Source organism: Gavia stellata, chromosome 1, assembly GCF_030936135.1.
Source record: "Gavia stellata isolate bGavSte3 chromosome 1, bGavSte3.hap2, whole genome shotgun sequence".
In the NCBI taxonomy this organism is placed as follows: Eukaryota; Metazoa; Chordata; class Aves; order Gaviiformes; family Gaviidae; genus Gavia; species Gavia stellata.
Genome location: NC_082594.1, coordinates 2,900,463 through 2,913,105, shown reverse-complemented (window position 1 = coordinate 2,913,105; position 12,643 = coordinate 2,900,463). Strand labels below are relative to the sequence as shown.

Below are 12,643 nucleotides of genomic sequence, written 5' to 3'. Positions count from 1 at the left end.
ATGGCGTGGCCCTGCATCACCCGCGCTTGCTGCATCGCTCGCTTCTGGAACCAGCTGGATAAGGCGGACATCGCCGTCCCTCTCGTTTTCACCAAATACTCGGAGGCCACCGAGCATCCCCCCGCGCCCCCCCCGCGCCCCGCCGCCCCCATCGATACCCAACCGGGCGGCGAGGCGGCGGCGGCGGCGGGGGGGGGGGAGCCGGCTCCCGGTCCTACCCGACCCGGCCCGGCCCCCCACGCCTCTCCCCCGGCCGATTCGGTGATGCGACACGACTACAAGCCCTGGAAGGTGCAGCGCCCGGAGCCCAGCTGCAAACCCAAGAGCGAGTACCAGCCCTCGGATACCCCCTTCGAGAAGGAGACGCAGTACCAGAAGGATTTCCGTGCCTGGCCCATCCCCAAGCGGGGGGACCACCCCTGGATCCCCAAACCCGGCCCTTCCCCCGTCCTGGCCCCGGACCGCGCTTCCCCGGAGAAAGCGGCTCAGGAGAAGCGGCGGAAGGTGCTGCCCGGGCCCGAGAAGAAGGAGGAAGACCCCGAGGCGGAGGATGAGCATCCCAAGGCGGCGCGGACCGGGGACGGCCGGGAGAAGGGGCGGAAGAAGGCGGAGGAGGCGGGGGGACAGCCGCCGGACGCGGGCAGGGGCCGGGCGGCCGCCGATGCCCTCAACAGGCAGATCAAGGAGGAGGTGGCGGCGGGGGTCAGCTCGTCCTACAGGTGAGGGACCCCCCCCCTCCGGCCCCCCGACCCGCCGGCTCCTCGCCAGCCCTTCCCCGCTCCCCCCCTCGCCCATCCCCGGGGGACACGTCCCACCCCGGGGGGGTTGAACGCAGCTCCGAAGCGTTTCGGGGGGGTTTGCTGCTCTCCCGCCCGATGGGGGGGTCCTTAAGATTCCCCACCCCTCTGGGTGTCGTTGATGGGGCGTGGGGAGCTGTTGTGCAGGCGGTGACTCCACGGGTGCTTTGGGTGGGTTTGGAGCAGGTTGGGGGTGTCGTGCCCCCCCCCCCAGCCCCCCCGCTTTGCAGCCCAAAATTGGGAGGCACCCACCGCCCTGGCTTTGGTGGCAGGGTGGCTTCCCCGGGATGCGCAAGTGGCCGCGGGTCCTTCCCGAGCCCGTCCCCGGCTGCCGTGGTGCGGCCAAGCCGCAGGACCAGCATCCCCACAGCATCCCTGCATCCCGCGGGGGGTCCCCCCACGCGCGAGTGGGGTACCCCACGCGCGAGAGGATCCCACGCAGCATCCCAGGCCGGCAGCATCTCCGAGACAAAGCGTCCCGGGGACGCGGCGGGATGCGGGTGACGCGCGTCCTAGGCCGCTTGGGTGGGGCAGCCTTCGGATGCTGCCATGTTTAACGCAGCGCATCCCTCTGCGTCCCCCCCACCCCGGGCTAGAAAGGGGTGCCCTGATTTCACCCCAAGAAGAGACCCTCCTTTGCGATTCGGAGCGCGAAACTCTTCGCCGCGAGACGCCGTTGTTGTTTCGCTCCGGGTGAAGGGGTTGGATGCGGTGGGAATGCAAACCAAAAGCGATGGGGTGGCTGCCCTGCGCCTACGTTTGCGAGGAGGGTTTGCTGCGATTGTGTTTTCCAGAGCTTTCTTTGGCAGAGCCCACCGAGGCCGGGGTGGAGGTGGCAGGGAGCAAAGCTGGGGTTTGTCGTGACAAAAGTGTAATCGCAGCCTTTTTCCTTCTCCCCGTCCCCACGCAAATGCCAAGGTGTTTATGCCTTTGAATGAGTGATTTTCTTCCCTAGGGAGATTTCGAGGTGACACCCTGCCACCAAACGGGGAGTAGATTCAAGCAGATTTAAAATGAAGCTGGGATTTGACTCCTCCGTCCCACTGGTGACTGTGTGGCACCACAGAGCGGGCAATCATCTCCTTTCCCGTGTCCCCGGGTGGGAAACGGTTCAAGCAGTGAGATTTTGATTTTTTTTTCACCGTAGTTCAGTGTCGGCTCTGGCTCTTGCTGGGGATGCGAGTGATGCTGCGGGTTCGGGTGCATCCAGGTGTGGCGGTGGTCGGCTGAGATGCGAGAAAATGGCCAGGGATTTTTGGAGGGTGTGGGGAAAGGGTTTCCCAGAAGTGGCACAGTCCTTTAATCCCTTTTGGCCAGCTGTGATTTTTGACTCAGCTTTTTGTCTGGTCATCTTGCAAAGTCTGGGCTCGTGCTGGACTAAAGCAGAAAGCTGTCCTAGAGCTGGAGAGCTGTTGTGTTGCTCTCTTCCACCGGTGCAAAGGATGTTTAGACTTATTTACCTGCATATTTAAATGGGGATTGCTCACCTTCCCGGCCCTCCAGTCTGCTCCAGCAAATTCATACGGCCGCCCTTGCAGCAGGGCAGGCTGGGCTGGGTTTCCTCCCTGAGCAAAGGGGTTGGGTCAGCTCAGATGTTAAACCTAAGAGGAACTAGAAGGATTCAGCCCTCCTTGGGGCTCCTTGGCTTTCGGGACACCCTTAGGGCTTCTCTTTCCCCTTGGGTCCTCATCCGCTCTCCCACTTCCATCTTTTTCCTTCTTGCAGCATATTGCAAGAGAAGTGTTTGCTCTGACGCTCAGCCCTGGAACGTAAGCGCCTCTTCATTAATGCATGAGTGATGTTGTGGCTAATCGTTCTCATTTTCTGTTCAAATTAGGCATCTTTTAAGTGTTGTTTATTGTTTGGGTTCCTTTTAAAAGCCAAATTCTCCAAATCCTTATTCCTATCAAGAACGTTGCTGCTTACAGGAGTCCCTGCTGGGTGGGTTTTGAACATCTCCAAGGATGGAGACTCCACAGTCCATTTGGGCAACCTTTTGGGCCACCCAGCAGCCAAAATTATCTCCTAGTGACCTTTTGCCAGCGAGGAGCAAGGATGGCTCACGTGGGGCTTGTCCTCCGTGGCCTTTGCTGGGTTTATGCAGGGGTGAAGGCTCCCCAGCAGCAGAGAGCAAGGGGAGAGATTTCCTTACAGTCCTCTGCCACCACTGCAAATCAGCATAATGTGATGCTCCCAGGCTGGGAAACGATTCCTTGGTGAAACCAAAGAGCGCACCAGTAATGATTTTTAAACTCGCGCTGTCCCCCTGGGTATTATTTCCAGGTGAGGGAACAGAACATGGGATAGAGTAAGCAGCTAGCCCAAGGTCGTCGGGGAAGTCCATGCTAAAGGGAGGAATTCCCTTTTCTAACCTCTTTACAGCAAGACAAGTGAATATTGCAGAGCCCGTGTGCCTGTGACCTCCTCCCAGGTCTGCCCCGAACTCCAGAGCAGAGATGATGCCCGGTGGCGGTGGCCACGGAGGATGGAGGCTATTCCCAGCCTGAGGGATGGAGGATTTGTTTGCATTAGCGTTTGAGTCCAGAAGCCTTCGGCGAGGCCGGAGCAGCGATGGCAGTGCTGTGCACATCTGCAAGAGACTGCCTGTGCCCAGGCATCCTCCAGAATAAATAGGATTTATTATTTATATTATTCATGTTATTTGCCCGCCTTTACGCGCTATTCGCCTTTACGCGCTATTCGCCTTTACGCGCTATTCGCCTTTACGTTTATTTATATACATTTATTAAATATTTACTTTACATATAGGATTTATTTACGTATTTATGCCCAAATAAATTCCCTTGGCAAACCAGGGGAAGCAGTAGGAGGATGTGCTCATTCCTAGTGGTTTCCAAAAGTTGAACTTCCATGGCAAGGTCAGGTTTGAAGCCATCGATAGTAAGTAGGTTTGAAGGTGATGAAGTCATGTGTGATGGCATCTGCTTGCCGATTAGTGCCCTGTGGCTATTCCTCTTTGGCTGTGGGGAAACTGAGGCAGAGCTGCTGTGCATCAGGGCTGGGGTCAGAGTACAGCTCCAGAGCATCGTTGTCCTGTTTACTGTTGTTCTTCTGGGGTCGAGGTGCTGGAAGCCACTGCTGCGACTGGGTGTGACACAGATTCCAGCACTGAGGTGCTTCTTGCCTCAGTTTCCCTCCCCAAAGCATGTGCTGCCCAAGCAGTGCTACAGGGGCAGGTTGAGTCTCCCTTCACCGCCCTCTCCTCTGCAGTCCTGCTTCTCGTGGTGGCCTGTGGACCTTGAGGGACCAAGTAAGGACCAGGGCATCCTTCAGCAGGTAGGAATACTAGGTTTATGTGGCTGACCTGACTTCTAGCTAGGGGTCAGGACCCAGCCTGGGGGCTTTGGAGCTCCTTGGAAAGCTGTTGCTGCTGGATGGAGCCTTTTCTTGTTCAAGTATCTGGTGTCCCATAGGAGGATCTGGTGGCATCACTGAGGGCTTTATCTGTATTGGGCACAGAGGTGACCCTGGTGACCCCAGTACTCGGGTGCTTGGGAGGAGATTTTGCCCCCTGAACCCCTGGAAGGGATGGGCAGAGCTCTTCTCCCTGCTGCACCGAAGGATGGAGGGGGCTGGGGTTGATCCTGGGGGTCTGGGACCAGAGAGAGTAGGAGATAAAGTGTCCATTTGCTGGTGGAAGTGGGACAATTAGAAGGACATTTGGCAAAAACGCAAGAAGGAATGAATGTTTTCCATTTTTGTTTGAAAATGATGGAAAAATGCTAGAATTAGGTGTTTCCTGGGTGGTTTTTTTTTCCTCCTTCTTCTTTGTCTTGCATTCTTCTCCTTTTGTTACCTTTCTTCCCTGAAGAAAAAAAAAGATATAAAAGGGAAAGGGGATATTTCACCCCCTTTGCAGAGTGTGGAAATGACTAGTAAGACGATGAATTTTCCCCAGAGAAGTAATATTGTGAAACCTACTTTTCAAGTTCTTCACCAAAAAGAGATCTTTTTGTTACCAAAGCAATTGTTTTTTTTTTTTTTCCCCACCAATTTCCTTTCCTATCAGAGGAAACAAAACAAGAAAGGCTTCAATGGAAAATTTTGGACTGCCTCTAGTATTAATGAATTGCCTGTTGCTAATGTTCTGTCATTCATCTCAAGCCCTGGAGGTACGAAAGATGTGGAGCAAATGAGAATTTGTAGTAGCTATAGAGATGAATGAGTCAGTGCTGGAGACTTGCTGTGTGTTTTTCTGAGAAACAGAGGAGCTAATTTAGGGAGGGATGTCCACGCAGGAGGGCTGGAGCAAGCTACACGAGGGCAGGGGGTTCATACTCCATCGTTATAGATGTGTAGGGCTGGAAGGACCTCCCAAGATCAGCTGGTCCACATCCCATTTCTGGGGAAGGGGATGATATATCTAGACCACACTAGGTTGATTTTATCTAACCTATTCTTGAAAATCTCCAATGGACGACATGTCCCATCTTGGTGAGACACTCAGTAACACTGCTCGTGCTGTCAGGTGTGCCAAACTTGGTGGGAAATTTTCCGTTGCCTTCTGAAATTTCTGTTCAGATCCATAGGCTGGGTCTGTATTAGTAAATTAAACAATTTCAGGACACGTTCCTGGGCATGGGAACATGATCATCTACATTCTTCAGGTGTTGAAACAGTCCCTAGCCCGCTTCCCAGGCTGGGTTTGGGAGTGGGTACGAGCCAAGAATTGATCCCAACAAGCAGTTTGGGTGCAACCACCTTGGTTTGGGGGTTAAAGAGGTTTAATAGTATGAGTGAGGGCTGTCCCAGACTTCAGTGCCAGAGAACATTCCTGGGCAGATATCATTTCCCAGTGTCGTTTCAGCTACAAACTGCCAATTTGGATGAGAGCGCCATTAAAGTAACCCATGTAGGCAAATGCATCCAGTTTTGCTCTCAGCTGGAAGGGAAGGGGCAGGGTGTTTTCTTCCATCCAGAAAAGGCTGTTCAAAGAGGTGTTTGGCAGCTTTGGCTAAGGCTGAGCTCTGGCTCAGCTGTTACGTGATACGTACCTTTAGCAGCAGGAGAAGACACAATGTCTGCAGATACCACAAGGACCGGTCGTATGAGTATGTAAAAACTGCGTGGAGGAAGCCCTTGTATTTACTAAGACACGAAGAGAATGGAGATGGGTGTTGCAGACAGGTGGCTGTCCTGCCACGCTCTGCGTCTTGACCTCCTCTGGATATAGTCCACCAACTGAGAAAGACTGGTGGTGTCTCCAAGTTGGAGTACTTGCCAACGTATTCCCTGCAATCACATTAAGGTGGACAATATCCAGCCCCAAAAGCCAACTGGGAGCTGCTCAGCAGTGTAGGCAATACTGAATTTTGCTGCTTCGACTGTGTGCAAGCTGGAGCTGGGCTGTACATGTTGTAGGATGGGGTTGAGCAGGAGGAAGAGATGGAGGTGGCATTCAGGTGATGGAGTTGATGTACTTGAGCAATTTTTCCTCTGCTCCTGCTCAGCTGTGTCACTTCAGCAGGGAGCTTTAGGCAGACGGGACTGGATGGGACCCTCTGAACCAGTAAGTCCCATTATTTAGTCTTTGCAAGTCTTTGCTCTGTCTCAGAAATAGGGAATTTTTAGTTGCATGATGCCAGCTGGAAGGGTGCGCCAAGACCTCAGCCTCTCATGGTTTGCAACCATCATCTCATTTCCAGTCTGAGTCAATGAATGGACAGGTTATAGTTTGCTGTTTTGTTGGCACTGGGTTACTTAGTGCTTTTCTCCTATCTGGAGGTCACTACTGAGTGTCTCCAAGTACAGTACCCACATCGTTTGGCTCTGTAGCTGGCAAGTCAAAGTTTTTTAGGCTCCTTTCTACTCCCTGTATCAACCATTTCTCTCCAGCTCTTCCTAGATGAAATCACTGTTTCTTAAACACAGATGCAGACTGTTGCCCTTTGGAGATGAGGTCCCCAAATTGCTGAGACTCCCATATCACATTTGTGGGCATCACAGATGCGTTATGAATCCCTCACTTACCCTTTGATAACGAGGACCTCCACGTCGTTCTCCGCCTTAGGCAGTTCCAGCCCTGGAGCTCCCATCCTATAGCAAAAATCTTGGTGATTAGCACTGAGCCAAGAATTTACAGAATCACAGAATCACTAAGATTGGAAAAGACCTGTAAGACCATCAAGTCCAACCATCAACTAACCCCACCATGCCCACTAAACCATGTCCTGCAATGCCTTGTCCACACGTTCCTTGAACACCTCCAGGGATGGTGACTCCACCACCTCCCTGGGCAGCCTGTTCCAATGCTTCACCACTCCCTCAGGAAAGAAATTTTTCCTCGTATCCAGCCTAAACCTCCCCTGGTGCAACTTGAGGCCGTTTCCTCTTGTCCTGTCACTAGTCACTGGGGAGAAAAGGCCAACACCCACCTCACCACAACCCCCTTTCAGGTAATTGTAGAGAGCTAGTACTAATAATTTTCATCCCATTTTCAACACGGCAGTCACGGTCAATCCCTTTTTTCCTCTGTGATATCCTGGTCCTCCTTCGTATTGGTGCTGCCTACAATGTTGTGTCATTAGGAGGTCTCATCAGTGTTGCCCTACTTTTTTGTGCCAAAGTCAACCTTAAAAATGTTAAACACTGCTAACCTCCTTCCAGGCTGCAGCTCAGCCTTCCAACACTCATCATTGTCATTTCCCTCGCCCAGCTTCCCGTTCTGCTGATGCTCATGTTCACTGGCTTAATTAATAATTTCCCACGTGGCCCTGTATCAAATGCTTTACTGAAACCAGATGGATTTTCACATTTCTTTTGTCTGCTAAGTCAGTTATCATATCAAAGGACATGTCAAACATCTTTCCGTCTCCCCTCCCAGTCACTGCCGTGTCTGTTTAGACCTCCAGCTTCTCCTGGATGCCGGAGTAGATGCTGTAGAGCAGACCCCACTTTCACTTGGTGGCTTCACGCTACCGCTGTAACACAAACAATAAATAAAGAGAAGAGGAGAGGGATCAGCTAATTTAGACAGCAGGACTTTCCCTGTCCTTCCTTTGCCAAATAAATCACGAACGGCCATTGTAAATTTGTCTTCTCTCACATTTAGAGCATGACCTTTGCTTTTCCTGTCTCCTACTGGCTGAACAAGCTTTCGCTTTCTAAGTACTTCTGCACTCTATCCTACATCGATCTTGCTTTTCTTCACTCTTAGCGGAATGTATTCATAGCACGAATGCTGATATCTTCAAATAAACCTTGCCACGCCGGGGCAAGAGCATGGATGCTCTCCTAGAATGACCATCAGCACCAGCCAGGAGGGAGAAGGCAGATTTAGGAAAGCTTTATAGGATGGAAGTTTTATTTCTCTTGATTCTTAACTCAGCGTTCTGGATATCCTTCCAACGTCCTTTCTATTTTTTATGTATATGTGTAGATATATGCACCCACACAAACCAAGCTCTTCAAGTTACTGCTTTAACCTCCAACTTGTCTCTCCTCCCCAAGTCCAACATTGCAGGTGTTACATAGCGAACACATTTTGCTTTCTATTAATAACTCCTTTTGCTCAAACGGTGCCTTCACCTGAAGGGACCCCGCAGCACTTTGCAAACGCGGTGTGCATACGGAGAGATTTGAGGACCCGGCTGCAAGCCGTGCTGTTGAGACTACAAAACGGTGCTGAGAAAGTGGGGAGGGTGGGGTTTTTTTCCTATTTTTTAAATTTTTGTTGTTGTTGTTATTTGTGATGGAGCTGTAATTCAGTTTTGCAAAGGAGGGTGCATTTGGGGGATGTTCTCAGGCTGATGGGTGGGTTGTCTGAAATGATGCGCTGCTCATACCTGGTAAGAAGGGGGGTGGCTCCAGCGGTAAAAATCACTGCAGCTCCTGTAACACAAGCAGAATTACCTGGGCGTGAGCATACGGCCCTCAGGCAGCTGCCCCTATCCATGAGGATGCCAGCTAAACAAAAAGACACCTTGAAGAGGGGAATTTAACCAGTGGTCCTAGGGGAGCAGCTTGTTTCAGAAAGCACTTTACACTGCTGTGCAGTGGAGCAGGGAAACAAATATTCCTGCTTCACAGCCCGCCCGGGATGTGCGGCTGGGGATGGTGCTGCGTGGTGCAAAACAAGCAGGCGATGAGCAGTGTGCCCCGTGCAGGGACGGGCTGGCGTTGGGGCACAGCCCAGGGACCCCAGCGTCCCCATCCACCTCCATCTGCAGGGACTCACCAGGGTCTCTCTTCCAGGCTGCAATTCAGGAGAGCAAAATAATATCCTCGGCGAGAAATTTTATTTATCATTTTATTATCGTGGAAGCATCTCCCAGCTTGTCCTTGCTGCCAGCAGATTTGTAAAACCTTGCTGTTTGGCTCGTGCACGGTTGCTTAACACCAGGCTTTGCATTCATCTGGTTTTAACTCTAAAAATACCACCACACAGAGCTGTAAATGAACCATTTCGCCATCGGTTACTCCATCTCCACTGTACGGGCGAGGAAATCCAGGCTGTTGTGAGCCGTGGGCTGGCTCCCGGCAGCTCCGCATCCATCCTTAGGATTCCCGCTGACTGCAGTCAGCTTCCTCCTGCATGGCAACATCCTCCCCATGTCAATTAGCTCTTGCACGGCATTGATCCGCCCAACCTTGCAGGTGCCGTCTTGGAAAGCGGCCAGAGATTTCTCGCTGAAATACTTTGCAAGGTCGCTAATGTTGCTTGGCTGCTGCTTTTCTTTTCTTGTTCTTTAAAAGGGTTGAAGGCATGCGGGGCTGTGCAGGTGCTTTGCTGCTTATCTAGCTCAGAAGGGGAATAAAAATGAAGGTGTTTAAAGAAAACAGTGGCCTTTTGGAGTGGAGCTATGTATTCATTGCAAAGGGCAAGGTTATTCTGCTCATAGAAACCAATAGGGCTATTCCCAAGAGAGCTGGGTACAGCACTGGGGTCTTAACTTAGCCCAAAGCCCAGATCAGATCTGCCTTCTCTCCCCAAAGGCCTGCAGGACCAGCACATCCTCTTGCAGGATCCCTGCTTTCCGGTAGGATTGAAAGCTCATGCCCTGCTGTTGATATCTCAGATTTCCTTCTCCACGTTCATCCCAGTCTTGCTCCCCTTGCAGAAGGTATGAACAATATCACAGAATCACTAAGGTTGGAAAAGACCTGTAAGATCATCAAGTCCAACCACCAACCCAACCCCACCATGCCCACTAAACCATGTCCCACAATGCCACGTCCACACGTTCCTTGAACACCTCCAGCAATGGTGACTCCACCACCTCCCTGGGCAGCCTCTTCCAGTGTTTCAGCACTCTCTCAGTAAAGAAATTTTTCCTAATATCCAGCCTAAACCTCCCCTGGCGCAACTTGAGGCCATTTCCTCTTGTCCTATCGCTTGTCACTTGGGAGAAGAGACCAACACCCACCTCCCCACAACCCCCTTTCAGGGAGTTGTAGAGAGCGATGAGGTCTCCCCTCAGCCTCCTCTTCTCCACACTGAACACCCCCAGCTCCCTCAGCCGCTCCTCATCAGACTTGTGCTCCAGACCCCTCACCAGCTCCGTCGCCCTTCTCTGGACACGCTCCAGCACCTCAATGTCCTTGGAGTGAGGACACAGCGTTCGAGGAGACATGCTTCTTGTGGGATTCCCGTGTGTAAGGGCTAGCTGTCAATTAAATGATGATTATGTGAAATTAATTATTAGGTGAATTAGTTAATGTTTTCCTCCACTTTGTCCTTTTTCTCCTGATTCCTTCCCATTAAATCAGCTACAGAAGGTATCATGGCCACATAGGTAGGAGGGAAGATGGGCAGATAGCTCGTCTCCCAAAGAAGGGGATCCAATCTATTTCTTTTAAACCAAAGATGAGCAGACATCTTAGAAAGCATACATTTATGGGGAGCTGGACAGTTTGGGTTTTCCAGAAATCCAGTTAGACCAGCTAAAAACTTGGCTTTGGGAATGTTGGAGCTGGCCAGGCCAGTGGGTTGCAGTAAAGAAACCTCAATTTTGTGTCTGGGTGCTGGGTGAACAGCAAGGGGTGTTGTTATCCAGGTGTAGGAGGGGGAAATCCTTCAGGATCAGCCCTGATTGCTGAGCTTCAGGCTTCCTCCCACATTTCGCTTTGCCTTTCACCTTGAAGGAGGCTGCGCATCTGCTCTGGGGCAGGCAGCTTTGCCTGAAAGAAATCAGTGCATCGTGCTCTGACAGGCTGGAAACGCAGGTGGGGATGTGAACCCTGGCTGGTCCCGTTCCCAGATTTGGGCAGCAATGGGGCTGATGGTTGATTTATTGGCTGAGACCTTCAAGGAGAGGCTGTAGGTGCCCTCAGGGTGCCATTTCGCTGTGAAGGGGGGTCCCTTTCCCTTCTCACATCCACTTTGACTGTGGAGCTCCCTCAACCTGAGCCTCAGCGGGTGGCTGAAAGGATGCTCGGTGTCTTGCAAAATCTTTTGCAGTTTGAGCTGCGCTTTGCTTCCAGTGCAACAGAGCAAACTCTCTATCGGTGGAGTTCCTAAAACTAAGGGGGGAATTAGCTGCAAAGTTCTGATTTTTCCACTTTGCTGGATTGTGGAGGCCAGCACGCTCGTTTGCAGACTAGGACTTTGACCACGCTTTGTGCTTTCGTTATTTGGATATAAAATGGATGTGCGGAAGGTATGAGATGGGAAAAGAAAGGGGAGATTGGAGGTTGCCCATGCAAGATCCTGTGAAGGTGTGGAAAGCCCTGGGTTGGGTTTGCATGGGGCTGATGTGCCGTGGCTGGGTGACAGCCCTCTGCCAGGTACCCCGTGCATCGGTGGGACGAACGCGCCAGTCTCAGCCCAGCGGCAGAGCTTGTCGCGGTGTCGGCTAGTAGCTATGGCAACTCAGGCAGAGGATTTCCAGAGAGGGATGTGTTGGCAAGCAGCCCAATGGAGGGAGGACACAAGAAAAACCACGTGTTCCCTCCGGGGAGATGGGACGGGTTTCGGCAGCATCATTGTGCAGAGAGCCGGAGAGATGCTGTTGTTGAAAGTTGCAGTGCTTTTTCCTCTGTCGGTGGGGTAAAAGCCTCTGGCAGCATCAGACACAGCATTGTGGCATTGCAGGGGCATTGGAGCAAAGCTCGGTACAGCATGCTGTAAGGGGAGAGATGATTTCATTGTGTCTCGTGGAAGTGCTCCCATGGCTCTTGATAACCCATAAGGCTGGAGGGATCTGCTGCGTTCAGCCGGTGTGATTTGTGGGATGACATAGAACGGGTTATTTCAGCCATCAACTGGCTGTAGCATCTCCAGAAAGCTAGGAGCCTTCAGAGGAGGTGCAAAGGTCCATCGCTTCATCCTTCCCCAGAGCATGGGCTGAATTGGATGTTTTTTGAGGTCCTCCCCAGCCCTGTTTGCCGTGATTCGCCTTCTTCCTTCTTCTGGGGCTGCTAATTAATGTGTCAATCCCTGTCCGCAAAGGAAAAAGAGCTTTCTCTTTTATGACCAGTTGTGATTTGTCCCTTACTGGTCGCTCAGAGAGCTGCAAACCCTCAGAAAACACAGGCATGTCTGTTGTCTTAGAGGATGGTTTTCTGGTTGGGCTTCTGCTGGTACCTCTAGTTGCATCTGAAGTCTTGGTAGCACTTTTGGTCAGCTCTTGCAAAGCCTAGCTCCCGGACTTAAGTAGTTCATGGAGGCCCTCAGCTTCAGTCTAGACCAAGGGTCTTGCAGCGTCGTGCGATGTGCGAAACTGGTAGTGAACAACTGGAAGATGTTTCTTTAAACTCAACGTGCCGTTGCTGTGAGTTGCAGCCAGGCGTGTCTGTCCAGCCTTTCGTATCTCAATGTTTGGTCTTCCAGTGGCTCTTCAGGCATGTCTAGTAGTCTTTCAGTGGTGACATACACATCATCATCT

The 12,643-nt window shown here is 51.9% G+C and overlaps 1 protein-coding gene across 1 annotated transcript in view; it reads left to right on the top strand.

Moving 5' to 3' along the window:
- Positions 1-12,643, top strand: part of MAP6 (microtubule associated protein 6) — a 45,685-nt gene continuing 33,042 nt past the window's right edge. Inside the window, exon 1 of the mRNA XM_059825967.1 lies at positions 1-719. Within this exon, the coding sequence (XP_059681950.1) occupies positions 1-719 (719 nt within the window). The remainder of the gene's footprint in view (positions 720-12,643) is intronic.